Source organism: Suillus fuscotomentosus, assembly GCF_016647785.1.
Source record: "Suillus fuscotomentosus strain FC203 chromosome Unknown F5891scaffold_110, whole genome shotgun sequence".
In the NCBI taxonomy this organism is placed as follows: Eukaryota; Fungi; Basidiomycota; class Agaricomycetes; order Boletales; family Suillaceae; genus Suillus; species Suillus fuscotomentosus.
Genome location: NW_024539622.1, coordinates 109,851 through 125,941, shown reverse-complemented (window position 1 = coordinate 125,941; position 16,091 = coordinate 109,851). Strand labels below are relative to the sequence as shown.

Below are 16,091 nucleotides of genomic sequence, written 5' to 3'. Positions count from 1 at the left end.
TCTTTTGTTATGCACTCAAATAGATCTGTTATGCGGAGCCCTAAGAGGGGTGTCGTCCGCTAACGTTCGTGACGTAACCGGAAGGGTCCGGTGTAGCGACTGAGACTGGCGACGACGAGTCGGCAGATATCAGAGACGCGCGTGTCACGTGACTTCTAAGACGGATGTCTTCAAAGTCACTGACGTTCTCAAAGTAAGGACAGTCTTGTCCGAACGATGAGTTGTCGATCGAAGTAGACTTAGGCGCGATGAGCACATAAGAAAAGATACTAGAGACTGAAGCTGAGGGGGCTTCAGAGGGAAGTATGTTCGAGGGAAGATTGAGTAGATTCAAGTTAGGGAATCTAGTACAGGATGACCGACTACTTATACTAAGTGGAAAGGGTTAAGGGCAAGGCTACCGTACTGTAGGTAAGGGCAAAGGGGAAACGGAAAGGGTATAGGTACGCTGGTAGCAGAGCCTAATTAGTGATGTGAGGTCGAATGCAGAATGAGACCGAGAAATGTTGGAACGAGCCAACGGTAAATGATACAATGCACAGCACGCATGAGTCAGAGGAAAGATAAGACAAGATAAGGAAAGCCACATTGGTGGCATGAGTCAGAACGAGTCATAGCCCGAGGGCACGTGCGCACATTGGTGCGATAGGAGGGGGATGAGGGACGGGAACGGTCCCGAGGATCCGGTCAACGGATAGTCGGTAGAGAAGTACGAGCCGGAGGCATACGAGGGCGAGGACGAAGGGGAAAAATGATAGGGGGGCCATGTAGCTGATGTTACTTGTAACAGACTCGGATGTTCATCAGCCTGTTGAATGGGGCCAGGACTCTGCTATTGCCACGGCAGTGAAGGTAACCTCATTATTATTTGCATGAAAAAACATTGACACTAAGATGTTTGAAGTATTCTGTTCGTCATCACCCACAGAAATGCGACAAGTGCATCAAATTGGGTGTGGCCTGTCTTGTCCTCCCGGATAAGAAGTTCAGATGCATTCAACTTGCCAGTGCTAATTGCGATGATATGAAGATCACATGTGTGATCAACGGAGTCGGCATCCAGGAAAGAATGCAGGCAAAGGCAAAGGCAAAGGCCACAGCGGCAGGTGACTCCCACCCTGTCAGATGCTCTAAGTCACGTGCCCCCAAGTCCCGAGTTGTGAACAATACTCCAGTCAATACCTGGTCCCGGCAGATCTTGATACCGCCGGCACTTTCCTCTTTGGATGTTAAGCCTAACAACATTGAATGCAGAGGTGAATGTTTTCATTCTCTGCACTGGATGCTAACCCAATATCTGTTGATATTCCACTGGTTCACACAGAGGTTCAACCGATGCCTACGATGCGCCCATCGGTGCAAGCCGAGGCGGAAACGCCGCGAGCAGTCAATCCCACGCAGCCCGAGCCAACTGCGAGGGATATCCTCCAGAGCATCCAGGACCTTGGAAGGCGGCTTGATCTTCTCGCCACCAGCGAAAGGGTCGATGAGTTGGATGCAAGACTCGGTTCGGTGGAAGATGTCTTTGGGCGGCGATTGAATGCACTTGAGCAACGTCTCAATTCATCTGATACAGAATGGAGAGCAATGTCAGCTTCTGTTGGCCATTTAACCATTGCTCTTCGGGATCATAAAGATGATCTTACTGCACATCGTTCCCGGATCAACACTACCGCTTATGCCCCCCCAAGTCATGCAAATGCACACCTGCCGGCCTGGCTCGCTCAGAGTGACGAAGACCCGCACATCTCAGCAATCGGCCGACAGTGGACTCATGCGTGGGATGTGTCCGTGATGACGGGTGTTCAAGGGCATGTCGGTACCTCAGCATCTGCTGTGCTCGTTACGGAAACCGTCGATTCCATGGTCCTGGCAGCGGATGTATCGCCAGACACCTCTAGCGATCTCTCAACGATATCCGATGATTAAATACTTATTATTGGATCTTGATGGACAGTGATGATGTCATGTCTTTACTTAGTTTTGATTGCATTCATTTGGTGCTCCTACATACCGACGATATTAAATGGGATCCTGTATTGGAAGGTGTGTGACGTTAATAGTTAGCCTGGGCCAGGAAGATCAATTTGAATATTGTGTTAGCGTTCCAGAACTAAGTCGTCTGAGTATCAAGGTGTGATATATCCAACGGCATAATGCTCTGGTTCGGATGGTTCTTGCGCTTGTGGCACAGGCATGAATGCAAGGTTTGTCACTCCCGACTACGGCCCAGCGAATGCTATATGTACTGCATATTCATCCGACATGAATATTCACGTCAGATCAGGATCTGATATTATTCGGTTGCATGCTGTGAGGCACATATCCATCTATTAGCTATACCAGCATCCGGAACATAAGTATCACAAGCCTCTGGCATGTCGCCCTATATTTAGAGAATGGTAATGATTATGACAATCTCGTGCTTATAGCAGGGCCCGGCAGACCCATGCCGTCAGCATGAATATGAACGTCAAATCCGGATCGGCATTGATATATCATTACAGAGTTCGGTTGCAAATATGTGGTGCTAGACGCCCGATATTACTCACAATCTTGTATTATGTAGTGTAGAAGTTTGATGGGTAGACCTACTTGCACAGTATACACAGATGGAATAAAGAATGCTTTACCGGCAGGAGCCAAATGTTTGATTCTCGCTCCAGCGCCAGATGAATGCAATGTTAGAGCAATCATGTTGAACCGTTATAACCGTTACCACATTCGGATTCATTCATCCGGGGAGATTATTACGTAACATTGCGTCAAACAATTGTCGGACCTCTCATGGATACAAGACTGAGACCACAAATTTCCAATCCACAATCCACAATCCATCACTTTCCAGTAACACTCACAACCGGATCGATAAAATCCAGCCTTGTCGGAATCTCCCAAAATCAGCTTTTGATATCTACTGTATTCATTTCCCTCTGCACCACCGTATTTTGTTGACAAATCCATCATGTCCGTACCTCCGGAAGCAGCTAACGACGCATTGAAAGTCACACTGGCCGTCGTGCAATCGCTCATGAAGCGATGCATCAAGGTGAAGGAGGGCGATCCCGAGGCCTTGAAGCTATCGGATGAGATAGCCAGGCACGTGGTGAGTGTATCTGATGTTCCCCTCAAAATGCTTTTTGTCAAACTAACATTTGTCATTTGATACAGGCAAGAGACTTGAAACTTTACGCGGGAACAGCAACATCATTCTCTCCTCTGCTACTCTCCTGTGCCGCCATTATCCGGCAGTACTCAAGGGGCGGCGCCTTTCAGAGTGTCCCAGACTGGACCTCTGTTACTGACGACGACCCACGAATCAAGGACCACCCGCGATTCCAGAAGACCGTCCACTATCACCCACCCTCTGCGCTTGATGTCCCCGTCATTGCAACATCGAGCATTCCCACAACCATTCCCGCAACCACTTCAGCTCTCATTGTCCCGCCATTCCCACCCTCAGCTCTCCCTTCCCTGCCATCCCGCACAGACCTGGATCTCGTCGCCAAGCCGGTGGCGGAACCGAGACGATCAACGCGCATACGAGCACGCAAGAATCCATCCCGCACGGACCTGGATATGGTCGCCAAGCCGGTAGCGGAACGAAAACGATCTTCCCGCCCACGAGTGCTCAAGAACCTGCCACCTCTCAGTCGTCCGGCACATCCACCCTTGAGATACCGCCACCTGTATGTGGCCGAAGCTGAGAGGGAACAATGGAAGGCACTTTTCGAGGCCGGCGATAGCAAGAAGAGAAAGGCGGATGATGAAGATACCGATGGGGCCGATGTAATTGAAGCCTCCAAGTTGGCTTCCGCGTCCCAAGAGCCGATGAAGAAGAAGAGGAAGTTGAACCAGAATGTCGACAATAGGCCAACAGGAATCATCGATGTGAAGCCAAAGGTATGTCTGTTGATCTTAGTTCATGCATCCAATGACTTACCGCTGCAGACATTACTGACCGTCACCACTGACAAGGTTGTTCCGCCAGGCGATGAAAAGGCTTTCTGGGACGCAGACACTCGGGTATGTGATCTGCACTTATCTATAGCGCTGGTATGCTGACCAATTTCAAAGCCTGCAGAATGGGGCTCAGATGCTCACATCGCCACTCCGTGCCAGGTAAGTCTGTCAGTACATTCACAGGAGTCCATGGCTAACATATGTCAAGCATTCCGTTCGTTACCATCCTCGGCAGTGCGACAAGTGCACAAAATTGGACATACCCTGCGTTGTCCTTCCGGACAAAAAGTTCGGCTACATTCGACTCGCATGCGCAAATTGCGACCAGATGAAGATTACGTGTGCGATCGACGGCGTCGGTGTCAGGCAGAGAATGCAAGCGAAGGCCGCCACGGCTATAGTTGAAGGTGAGTTTGCTTTCAAATCCGGCGAGGATCTTGAAACCAATCCAGATGACTCTTAGAGGAGAAGCAACAGCCTGGTCCGCCGGCTGGTGTGCCCATGTGCAAACTCCCAACCGTTGGTACAAGCCCTCGGCCGGAACAGGATGATCAGCCCGCGCCAGCCAACATCGCCGATCCCGAGCCAACTGCAAGGGACATCCTACAGGGAATCCGGGACCTCAGCAAGAGACTGGATCTCTTTGCCACCAATGACCGTGTGGATGCCTTGGAGATAAGAGTGCGTTCGGTGGAAAATATCCTCCACCAGCGGTTGAACGCACTGGAGCAACGCTTCAATGCCTCCGATGCCCGGTAGAGAGCGATGTCGCCACCTCCGGTATATGTAGAACAAACTTGTCTCCAATACCATATATAGTGTACTTTTAGCTATTCTTTCTTGCTGTTCCCGGTCACTTTCCCTTGTATTCCGGTTCTCGCTCTCTGTATTTGTTAGATGAGAATCACATTGTTGTTCCCCTCAATATGTTGTGATCTGTGGTGAGGGAATGCTTCAATTTCATGATGCTCACATGAAACTGTGACAGCCAATGGCATGATAATCCGGTGTACATAGTCCATGCGGTCGTGGGTGCATCACCGATGCTACATGCACGGTGCATCCCTCCAAGAGGTGTATCAATAAAGTACATATATAACTGTCTATTATCATACCATCTTCCGGAACCAGGCGTCTCCAGCTGATCGGCTGTCCGGTCATCACCTGCTTATCGGATTTGCATTGCTGTGCAACTTGTGCGGGTCCGACATCTTCATTTAGTCCTAATTTCAACTCTGTCCGAGACGCAGCCCTATAAACGTTCACCATGCCACCTTCGGAGACCGCATGCTATCCGTGTCACCGTAATATCGGTCGCCCCTTCCGAAATCAGATATGCAAGTACCGGGCACTCATGAGCCTTTCCGAGATTTAATGCTTCACTCTTTGGGCCGATTAGTAAGACACTCTATAGACTCAAACATCACTCGCCAGACATTCCTGACCTGTTGGGCATATCCTGTAGGCCCTTTCGGTACTCTGGACCAAACGCAAATTGAGTGGGCCCATCCGTCACTCATTCCGACAATCCGTAGATGCACTCTCGCCGGCCACTTGTGTAAGCCAGTTGAGGATAACCAGTATCCGTGACTACATGTGCACCGACAGCCGACAATCCCTAGCCGAGCCCTTCTCGAACTCACGAGATGAAACACCAATACCGGGCCGGAGAAAAATCCTACTGGGCCTATCAGGAAATTCCTGCACTTGCACATGTATGAAGAACATCCCGCTGGGCCCAACCGTCAGCCTTTCTGAGATTGTGTATGTCTCTCATGGGCCAGAAGCAATAACTCGCTTGCCCTCCGAGACCAAATGCACAGTCCATACCCCATATTCTTATTGATCGGCCCTTCCGAGACCAAATACATTCTCTTGGGCCACAAATTACCAGCAGTGCCCAACCATCTGTCCTTCTAAGATCATGTAGGCCTATCATGGGCCAGAAGCAATAACTCGCCGGCCTTTCCGAGGTCACATGTACCGTCCAATTCATTATTCTTGTTAGTCGGCCCTTCCAAGATCATTTGATGCCTATCTTGGCCAGACACAATCACTCGCCAGCCCTTCCAAGGTCACATGTACTGTGCAAGCCGTATATTCTTATTGGTCAGCCCTTCCGAGACCAAACACATATTCTCTTGGGCCAAAATCACCAGCCGGGCCCAACCGTCAGCCCCTCCGATATCATGTAAGCCTACCATGGGTCAGAAACAATAACTTGTGAGACCAAACACATTTTCTTGGGCCGAAAATAACCAGCTGGGCCCAAGCTGGGCCCATCGGTAAGCCCATCCAAGACTACCCAGCATTTGTACTGGGCCGAACAATAACCAGCTGGGCCTTCCCATACGCACTGCCAAGATCAATACATTTGGGCTGTACGATAAATGGAACCATACATCGCATCTCCGGCCTGGATCATATGCATATCTGGTGGGCCTATCCACCATTCCTTCTGGAAGATCCTGTATGGCTGTCCGGGTATACGATGCACCATTTATGGGTGAGAAGTGGATTGGGGCCTACTTTGCCTATGGAAATTTCATCATAGACCGGTTTACCCCTTTCCGGGTATCTGATGCACCATGTATGGGTGAGAAGTGGATTAAGGCCTACTGTGGCTAGAAAATTTTGTCATAGACCATTTTACCCATTTCCAGGTATCCTATGCACCATTTATGGGTGAGAAGTGGATTAAGGCTTGTTGCGGTGCATGCAAGATAAATAAACTACCTCTGATTGCGACAGCACATGCACCGCAACAGGCCTTAATCCACTTCTCACCCATAAATGGTGCATTGGATACCTGGAAAGGGACGAAATTTCCCAGGCACATTGTATTCTCACAGAAAATCAATATCCCGGTCACGGGGTGTTGCTGCTTGGCTTTGTAAGTGCATTGTTGCTGCAGCAGTGAGCACTCACTGCAGTCACCGCTTGAGACACTATCACTCTTGTTGTCAATGTCAGATGTCTGGACCACTCCACCTGAAACTCAACTGTATTGTCTTGGGCAATAATCCTCGCCGTATTTTCCCAGTCAACATTGAGTGGACGGAGATTGTTGGTGACCTCAAAGAGGTCATCAAAGACAAGAAAAGGCCGGAGTTTGACCATGTTGCCACTGACCGTCTTGAGTTATGGAAGGTGAGTGATCTGATGCCTAGGATCAGATATTGATAATCTGATATTTTGGAAGGTCAACCTGCCTATCGACGAGATGATTGAGCACAATCTCAACAATCTTACACTTGACCCAATGAAATCCCTATCACCTGTGGATGAAATGGTAGAGATTTTTCCTGATGCTCCTCCGCACAAGTATCTGCATATTATTATCCAATGCCCGCCTGCCGGTGAGTTGTCCTTCGATATTGCCACCCTTTCCTCACTGATCGTGGTCCGACTTAGTGTCTTCCAGACCGCTCTGCCTGAAACTCAACTGTATTGTCTTCGGCGATGATCCTCGCCATATTTTCCCAGTCGACGTTGAGCGGACGAAGACTGTCAGTGACCTCAAAAATGTTATCAAGGTCGCCAAGAAGCCAGAGTTTGACCATGTTGCCGCTGACCGTCTTGAGCTATGGAAGGTGAGTGATCTGATGCCTATGGTTGAATGTTAATAATCTGATATTTTGGAAGGTCAAGATCAATTTGAATGATATACAGTTACGGAACGCGATCATGGACGGAGGCGTCGAGCTGCGCCCATTAACCGAGCTGTCCAATGTGTTTGTGGATGTAATAGAGCGCGGATGTATTCATATCGTAGTGCAACATCCTGCCGTTGCACGACACATTCCAGCTGTTGATAGGCGAATCGCTTATCTCAAGAAGGGTGCGGGTACTCCATCGGCTGGTGCAAAACCATCCGCATTCTCTACAAAGCAGGACCAGCAAGAGTACCTTTGCAATTGTCCTCACAGAGCCACGGACCCTGTTCCCATTACTCTTCTCGAGCCTATCTTCGCCGAGTTTATGGATGATTGTCAAAAGTATGAACCAACTGTCCATGACAACGACTTTGTTTTGCAACTTTCAGAAAATATGGCCTCCTTCTATCCCAATGAGCTCACGCGGATGAATACATTCCAGCAAGTGCTCCGGAACTACGGTATTATACTCAATGCTTCTATGGTTGGCTCGACCGGATGTACGACGGATGGACATCTTTTGTCTACCAACGGACAGTTTGTGCTGATGATAATTGAGGGGAAGAACGAGATCGGAAGTGGTGCTGCCAAACCATTTATGGAGGCAATGCTGTACTACTGCAAGTTTATGGAAGACTCGAAGATTGAGATGGCAAGGCTCTGGTCTTTCATTCCATGAATCCATATCATTGTCTTCGGTTAGTTCATTTCACCAGATTAATTGCTGAAGCTTTTTATTGATCACAAATAGGGGCATGCATTGGCTTTTCAGGCTCTGTTTTTACTGAAAAAGTCCAGTCTGATGTCCTGGTCCCTATCATTCCTCTGTTTTGGCATTCAACAGACCTCCATATGCAAGTGATGGCAGCTCGTACTTTCGGGGCTCTCAAAATTGCCGTCGAGAAACTTACAAAACTATACTCCTGTCCAATCCCGTCCCTTGAAACCGAAGATCCATATCTTAAATGTCCTTACCCTCGGAGTTATACAAATTCCACTGGTTTCATTCAGGAATTCCGGTATGATGAGACTCAAATCCTCAGGGATCAACTTATTTTCTTCGGGGAAACCATCGGTGATGCGGCTGGGAGCAAGATATGCATCAAGTTTGTCAGGCACTATTCCCCTCAGGCTCACAAATTCTGTGCCAGCAAGGGGAACGCCCCCAAACTTATCGCCTACAATTCTTTACCCGATGGCTGGAATCTGGTGATTATGGATGCCCTTGGTATTGATAATGATTGCCTTCCGCAATGACCTGGCTCATATCAACTGCTCAGTGAGATAGGTGTTTTGGACTGTCAGCCGCTGAAGGAGACCATCACCTGTCTCATCCGGGAGTTACACAATCACAATGACGGCTATGTGCATGGTGACCTTCGATATACCAATTTTGTTGTGCGAGACGATAAACACTTCATGCTTCGATTGGGCCGGACCAATCCAGAAGACGCATTATCCTATGTATGTCAATCGGAAGGATATTCGACGGCCTGATGGTGTGTGGGATGGGCAGAAGATTGTGGCGGAGCATGATTTGGATATGCTGAATTATCTATTTCATCCTGAGCAAGATGTTCGGGAGCCAGCTGCAAAGTGCCACCATATATTAAGTGAAGGGTCACTGATGGTCATTTGAGTCATTTATCATTTGTTGCATTTGCTTAATACCAGTCTGTTTTTTCATCATAAAGCTCACATACAATGACTTTGGGAGAATGGCAACATAGATTAGTATCTGTTGTATTGTAGCTAGCCAATTCGATGATTGCCAATGACACACGCCTTCTCACAAGTCTCAGTGAGGATTCTACTGTACATAAATTGAATACATGGCCTCATCCTCAGCGGATACAGCGATAAAATGATCTCAGAGTGGACGGTACCTCGGAGCCATACAGGATCTTCCGGAAGCAATGGTAGATCGGCCTTTCCCGATGTAGATCCCAAGAGTTTAGCCTATGGTAGCCGTGGTGGTTCTCTACAATAGTCTTACACTCGGTTCACACATATGACTCTCCACAGTTGTCGGAATGCCCATAACCGACGGGTTGATATAGAACCCGGCTGCTGTCAGACATTTTCCCATACAACGATCCCCCTTCCGTACATCCCGTGAATTGCAACATATCCTATCAGCAATGGATCCTGTTATGCCGCCAGCTCTTCCATACGGCAAATCCCTCGGCAATCTGATTGCTGCGAGGGCGACGGAACCAGAGCTTGTATCACCAGCACCAGACCCAACGGCTGCGGGTGTGCGAACTCTGCCACACCTCCCCATCAAGCATTCAAGCGCAAGATCTATTTACGGCGAGACCCGGAACCACCCGCCAAACGGGTTTGCTTGGACTACCAGTGCATGTTTTGCCAATATAGTCTCGAGATCCATTGTGACTTATTTTCTTTGGGTCCGATGACCTGTAGGTATTACAGCCCGTCCGTTGCCCAATATGTGTAAGATATCTGGTCCCATGGGTTTGGGCCATCAGTCGGGCCCAGGTGCCACAGCCTTCTGAGCATAAGACAGGATGCACCTGTCAGTCGGTCACAGATACAACGATGCGCCCATCATTGTTGGGGACATAGTTCTGGGGCCATCAGCCGGTCTCAGATATGAAGGCCCAACCATCGTCGATGAGGACCTAGGTATCAGTTCCATCTACATCTGGGACATCCGCCGGTACCGGGTACGATAGCCTGCCCACTGTTGGCTGAGATGAGGTTCAGTTCTAGGCCCATCCGCCAACATCTGCCTGTACCATGCATGACAGGCTGTCATTCCCCGTGCATCATCGCGGACGGTACACGTATGGTGCATCCCTCCGACATGTATATCAACGTCGGATCTGGATCAGCATTTGTATCGAACTTTGTCCCGTATTTCATTACTCGTTTCTGTTGCACCAGTTGCATCTGTAATACTAGTCTCTGACACAAAGTGCACTGACTTGGCCAACATTCCCTAGCCGAGCCCTTCCGAGATCCAACACTTGCACTGGGCTTATCCGGAAGCCGCTCCAATATTATTTGCACATGTACTATGCTGAGGAATATCCTGCTGGGCGCAACTGTTGGCCCTTCTGAAATCAGATGCCTATCATGGGCCAGACCACATAACTAGCTGGCCCTTCAAGAATACAATGCAGTCCCATGCCATATATTCAGCTTAGTCAGCCCTTCCGAGATCAAATGCATATTCTCTTGGGCCCATCCATAGGCCCATCCAAGACTATCCGGCATATGTACTGGGCTGAACAATAGATGGGACTATATGTTGCCCCTCCGGGCGGGATCATATGCATATCCGGTGGGCCGAAAAAACTTGCTGGGCCCATCCGTGACCCCTACCAAATCAGTACCACATCCATATACTAATGGCTCGCCCATCACTACCGGAAATTCCTTCATGGTAGGCCCACCTGACTTGCCTGCATATTGGGGCCCACCTCGATCTGCGTGAATGTGCATGTGCTGGGCCAGTTCGGGCCTTCTGGATATTGGTGCACTGGGCCTAAACCTTACCAGCCGGACCGATCCGCATATTGAATGCGAGGACCAATTGGGCCCTTCCGGATGCTTGTGTACTGAGCCAATCCGCACCTGAATTTGTTATGTGCCCAGGTCTTGCATATTTGACCTATCCGCACACTGAATTGGTATCTACTGGGCCCAAAATAACCAGTTGGCCCATCCACTAACCCTTCCCAGTATTGTGATGGGCCCAGGAATGACTGGTCAGCTCACTTGTGCCCTCTTCCGATACTGTCAATAACCAGCTGGGCTCATCTGTAAGCTATTCCGATATGAGCTGAGCCCATTCGCCAGCCATGCCTGATACTATTATGGGCTCAAAATTTTCCTGTTGGCTCTTCCGACATCAAATTTCCCCAATAATAAGTAGCTAGGCCCATCTGTACCCCCCTTCCAAGATATATAACTGGGCCCATGTACCTTGTGGCCCATTACAATTGTCCCATTCATGCTATGGCATCCACACTTGGCCCACCCGCTAGCATGGGCGCTATTCCACACTGTGGGCCCATCCATGCATAAGCACATATGGGCCCACATTGGATGGCCCGCCTAACTGGGTCAATTCTCAACCTTTGGCTGTCCAACTAAGTCGAAAATAAAGTACTGAATTATGTGTACGGAATATGCGAACCCAGTTCTGTGAGAATTCCATCTGCTGCAGTCACGCATTGAGGAGTGGTTCTACCGCACCCTGCCATTCCTTGAACTTGCTTAAGGCTTCGCTCTTTTGTCTCATGAAGAAGACCCAAGGGTAACGAGTGTGATCGTCTATGAATATGATCCAGTAATGATATCCTTCTGGTGATTGCGGTGTGATAGGACCCCCGACGTCAGAATGGATGAGAGCGAGTGGTGCGACAGCTGATTCACGCTCATGTTTGAATGGAAGTTTCTTCATCTTTGCCTTGACGCAACTCTCACAGAAGTTCTCCTTTCCTGTGACTGCCTCTATTTCCTTCAAGTGACCTTTAGACACCATTCGCTTGATACTGTCATGATCCAGATGACCAAGTCGCCTATGCAGGACATTAATGTCTGTTGCAAGATGAGTCGATTCATGCAGTTTTGATACATTAGTCATTGGTTCGGAGATGAGATGGTAGAGGTTGTTGCGTTTCACACCCTCCACAATGACTTGGTTACTTTTTCGATCACATATCTGACATAAGGGTCTGTCGAACATTATGCGGTTGCGGTGTGCAAGTCGTCTCACTGATAGGAGCGTGACTGCAAGATCAGGAGCATATAAGACATCATTGATGATGAGGTGGTGTCGCTCTCCATTCAGGTGTTGTACACATTGTATTGATCCAAGACCTATTGCGTTGATCTTTGAATCATCACTGAGGTGAATTGCAATTGGTCTTCGCAGTTTTCAGAATGTAGATTCAACAAACCATGATCTGTGTGGTGTCATGTGATGAGAGCAACCAGAGTCGATGAGGATGTCCTTCAATTGTCGAGTTGTGTTAGTGGCTGCAGCAGTCATCAACGCGCACAATTGAACATGTTTCATTAAAGCCTTCGTGACATATACACATTGAGAATTATTACGACAATGCTTTGTATGTGCATGCTGTGCCTTCTTGCTCCTGCTCTGAGTTTCGACAGTGTCTGAGTCAGTCCCATCTGTGTCCGAGTCTGAGTCCATATCCGCTTTGTTTGCCTTGGTCTTCAATCCAGACTTCTCTCATTCCCACGGTTTCTGCTTCCTCTTCTTTCGCTCCTTCCTCAAGTCCTTCAAGTCTCGGCAGTATTTCGTAGCATGACCATGCGACTCATGGTAGTCGCAGTATTTGCCTTGGTCACGATTTGTGTTCGCACTGGTGCGCACATCAGCAGTGAGTGCAGATGAAGATTCTGAAGGTGCTGAGCTCCCTTTGATAAGCAAGGATTGTGAGAGCAGTCGTGTGGAGATGGCTTCGAAGGTAAGTGTTGAGGCAGCAGGGAGTGCTTGGAGCAACGAGGTTGTGAATGTGTCCCATATGGTAGTGGATGGTAGCAACGTTAACACGAGGAATGCCTGCATCTCATCACTGATTGCTTTTCCCATGGCTGTGAGCTTTCAATTGTCAGCCGCAAAGGTAGCGATGTGTTCCTCCATTGACGAGGCGTCAGCGTACTTCCATTTCATCATGGTCTTAAGTGTGAAAAATGCAATTAATCCTGGATTAGTGGCCGGTCATGTAGAGCAGTACTGGCCAGTTAAGCCAGCCTCCTGCTTGTAACTTGAATGCATGGCCTATACCCCTGGCCAAGGCTCTTATACAGTGCAGTATAAGAGTCCTGGCTGGGGGCTATGTCATAGCTGAGTTGCCCAGTACCTGCCCTGTGTGCTCGGCTGGGGCTCTTATACAATCATGTATAAGAGTGCTGGCTGGAGGCTGTGTCCTGGCTAAGCTGGCCAGTACCTGCCCAATACCCCCTGGCCGGGACTCTTATACAGGGCCATATAAGAGGGACAGGCCGGTACTGGATGGGACACATTCTACAGCCTTTTGGCACATCTGGGGTACCACTTCTACATCCCAAGTGACTGAAGGGTCTGTAGATATTCCTTACGAATTAGTAACAAGTACAGGTACGCAGTATTATTACTTATTAGTAAAATGAATGGTATCACTCAGGTGGTGTCATAGAGCACATCAGGAAAACGTTAGTGTGCTTATTTTGCCTTATTCTACTTGCAAGCCACATAAGGCTGTTAAGGAACATAAGAAATTTCAATCACTCTAAACTAAGGACAATGAGAAACATAAGGAAAGATAAAGCCATATAAGCAAATTTTATTTCTAAAGGGACATTTCTATATAGTCCTGAAATAATGATACTGCCACAGAAGTGTATATATTAGCGGTGTCATCAAGATGTGTAACAATGAGCACAGAAGTGACAATAGTAAAATATAATGATGGTTACTTGACTGGCTGGAACGGAGTCGACGGACAAAAGCAGTGATAGGAGCAGTACAGTCCTCCATACCCAGGGGTGTTGGGGGTGATGCCATTGATACTGGAGATGTCGATGTTGAATAACGATCCCTGAGCAGTAGACAGCGTGCTTTGAGTTGCTGGATGGTAAATGGTAATTAAGAGGACAACTCACCTGATTGATTTCTCGCAATTGGAGCATGCCCTGGGCTACAATATTCCAGGATTTGTTGGCATCAGTGTCATCACAGATAACCTTGGATGCGAGCATGAAAGTGGATATGAAAAGACAGTGACTTGAAGATCCTCAAGCAGAGGGGAAGCACGCTCTGAGTTGCTGGATGGTAAATGGTAAAAGGGCCAACAACTCACCTGATTTATTTCTTGCAATTGGAGCATGCCCTGGGCTACAATATTCCAGGATTTGTTGGAGTAAGTGTTGTCACAGATAACCTTGGATGCAAGCATGAAAGCGGCATGAAAAGACAGTGACCCGGAGATCCCTGAGCAGTAGGACAGCGCACTTTGAGTTGCAGAATAGTGAATGATAATCAAACTGACAACTCATCTGATTGATTTCTCGCAATTGGAACATGCCCTGGGCTACAAAACTCCAGGATTTGTTGGAGTAAGTGTCGTCATAGATAACCTTGGATGCAAGCATGGATGCGGGTATGAAAAGATGGTGATTTGTTGGAGTAAGTGTCATCACAGATAACCTTGGATGCGAGCATGAAAGCGGATATGAAAAGACGGTGACCTGAAGATCCTCAAGCAGAGGAAGTGCACTTTGAGTTGCTGGATGGTGAATTATAATTACACTGACAACTCACCTGATTGATTTCTCGCAATTGGAACATGCCCTGGGCTACAATACTCCAGGATTTGTTGGAGTAAGTGTCGTCACAGATAACCTTGGATGCGAGCATGGATGCGGATATGAAAAGATGGTGATTTGTTGGAGTAAGTGTCATCACAGATGGCCTTGGATGCAAGCAAGGTTCATGTAGATAGTCCTGGTAAATGATTAAACTGTAAAAGGGGAAGACAGAGGATGACAACAAACCTGCCTCTCATGCTACTTTGAATGCATGATGGTCGGCATACTTATTGATGTAGAATGCACGAAATACATTGTAGCTGTCATGAGGGGTGATTTTACAAGGCAAGAAATCAGCACCATAGAGAGGAATAAGATGAGCTGTGCAGAATATACAATCAATATGGATAAGTGAGATATCCAGCATGCTATCATCATTAGTTGACGGTGCAACAATGTGTATTCCAGTGTCAGGATCCAGGCTGTCTGTGATGTACGAGAACCAGTGAACAACTGCACATTGCAGGTATTTTGTCCGGTACTTGAAAACAAGAAAGCGCAATACTCTTGCAACAGCAAGTACATCCAAGCCGCAATTGACCTTGTTGTTTGTACTTACCAATACACAGTCATGCCTAGCAGGACCTCCTCACCATGATGTCGTCGCCTGAATGTGCTCACGTTGCATGCCTCCAGTACCACTGAGGTCACTGGGGGCATGGAATGATCCTGCTGCCGAGCTGAAAACCACTCGGCCCATAAAAGATGGTACTGCCACAGGGTCGAAATCGGGGGCCTCATGGTCTCCAACATGAAGCTGGTCATAAAGGAACTGCTGGATCATTGTGGGGAAGTTCGGGAGTTCGAGTTCGAGTGCAAGTGCAGAGACATCATGCGCACCACCCAGTACTAGAAAGCTTTAGCAGATAATGTGTGATAGAGATGAAGACCTACTGGGGAGTGCAGCAAGTTCCATGTGAGCCTGGGCAGCAGGTCCATCAACTATCTCAGCCACATCTACTTTGATGGACTGATTTGGTCACTCGTTGATGCGCAAACAGTTAGGAAGAGCCTGTAATGTGTCCACAAGTTTGTTGTCGTCATTGTTGTCACTGTCATTGTCTGGAAGCTCACGACTACCTGTATATTACAAGTTAAAAACTAAAAAGCCTTAAATACAATGAA

At 48.1% G+C, this 16,091-nt stretch overlaps 8 protein-coding genes across 8 annotated transcripts; 4 read left to right on the top strand and 4 right to left on the bottom strand.

The window, feature by feature from the left end:
- Positions 1-1,024: 1,024 nt before the first annotated feature.
- Positions 1,025-1,929, top strand: F5891DRAFT_1209365 (uncharacterized protein; the record flags this gene model as incomplete). The annotated part of the gene is made up of 2 exons (XM_041369133.1): positions 1,025-1,256; positions 1,325-1,929. 2 exons carry the CDS (start codon positions 1,025-1,027, stop codon positions 1,927-1,929), a joined length of 837 nt encoding a protein of 278 aa, XP_041218622.1.
- Positions 1,930-2,965: 1,036 nt separating this feature from the next.
- On the top strand, positions 2,966-4,722 carry F5891DRAFT_1196931 (uncharacterized protein; the record flags this gene model as incomplete). Its single annotated transcript, XM_041368399.1, has 6 exons — positions 2,966-3,106; positions 3,172-3,903; positions 3,952-4,026; positions 4,078-4,122; positions 4,172-4,370; positions 4,427-4,722. 6 exons carry the CDS (start codon positions 2,966-2,968, stop codon positions 4,720-4,722), a joined length of 1,488 nt encoding a protein of 495 aa, XP_041218621.1.
- A 2,214-nt stretch (positions 4,723-6,936) lies between these two features.
- F5891DRAFT_1196930 (uncharacterized protein) lies at positions 6,937-8,298 on the top strand (the record flags this gene model as incomplete). Its single annotated transcript, XM_041368398.1, has 4 exons — positions 6,937-7,113; positions 7,166-7,322; positions 7,378-7,556; positions 7,609-8,298. 4 exons carry the CDS (start codon positions 6,937-6,939, stop codon positions 8,296-8,298), a joined length of 1,203 nt encoding a protein of 400 aa, XP_041218620.1.
- A 182-nt stretch (positions 8,299-8,480) lies between these two features.
- Positions 8,481-9,116, top strand: F5891DRAFT_1196929 (uncharacterized protein; the record flags this gene model as incomplete). Its single annotated transcript, XM_041368397.1, has 2 exons — positions 8,481-8,847; positions 8,908-9,116. 2 exons carry the CDS (start codon positions 8,481-8,483, stop codon positions 9,114-9,116), a joined length of 576 nt encoding a protein of 191 aa, XP_041218619.1.
- Positions 9,117-12,234: 3,118 nt separating this feature from the next.
- Positions 12,235-12,522, bottom strand: F5891DRAFT_899804 (uncharacterized protein; the record flags this gene model as incomplete). The annotated part of the gene is made up of 1 exon (XM_041373441.1): positions 12,235-12,522. A coding segment is annotated over one exon (288 nt), but the record flags the coding sequence as incomplete, so codon positions are not given.
- A 324-nt stretch (positions 12,523-12,846) lies between these two features.
- F5891DRAFT_986241 (uncharacterized protein) lies at positions 12,847-13,209 on the bottom strand (the record flags this gene model as incomplete). The annotated part of the gene is made up of 1 exon (XM_041377728.1): positions 12,847-13,209. One exon carries the CDS (start codon positions 13,207-13,209, stop codon positions 12,847-12,849), a length of 363 nt encoding a protein of 120 aa, XP_041218617.1.
- A 1,647-nt stretch (positions 13,210-14,856) lies between these two features.
- On the bottom strand, positions 14,857-15,060 carry F5891DRAFT_963601 (uncharacterized protein; the record flags this gene model as incomplete). Its single annotated transcript, XM_041376019.1, has 1 exon — positions 14,857-15,060. One exon carries the CDS (start codon positions 15,058-15,060, stop codon positions 14,857-14,859), a length of 204 nt encoding a protein of 67 aa, XP_041218616.1.
- Positions 15,061-15,555: 495 nt separating this feature from the next.
- Positions 15,556-15,882, bottom strand: F5891DRAFT_1196926 (uncharacterized protein; the record flags this gene model as incomplete). Its single annotated transcript, XM_041368396.1, has 2 exons — positions 15,556-15,815; positions 15,861-15,882. The coding sequence occupies 2 exons, from the start codon at positions 15,880-15,882 to the stop codon at positions 15,556-15,558; spliced, it is 282 nt and encodes a 93-aa protein (XP_041218615.1).
- Between the last annotated feature and the right edge of the window lie 209 nt (positions 15,883-16,091).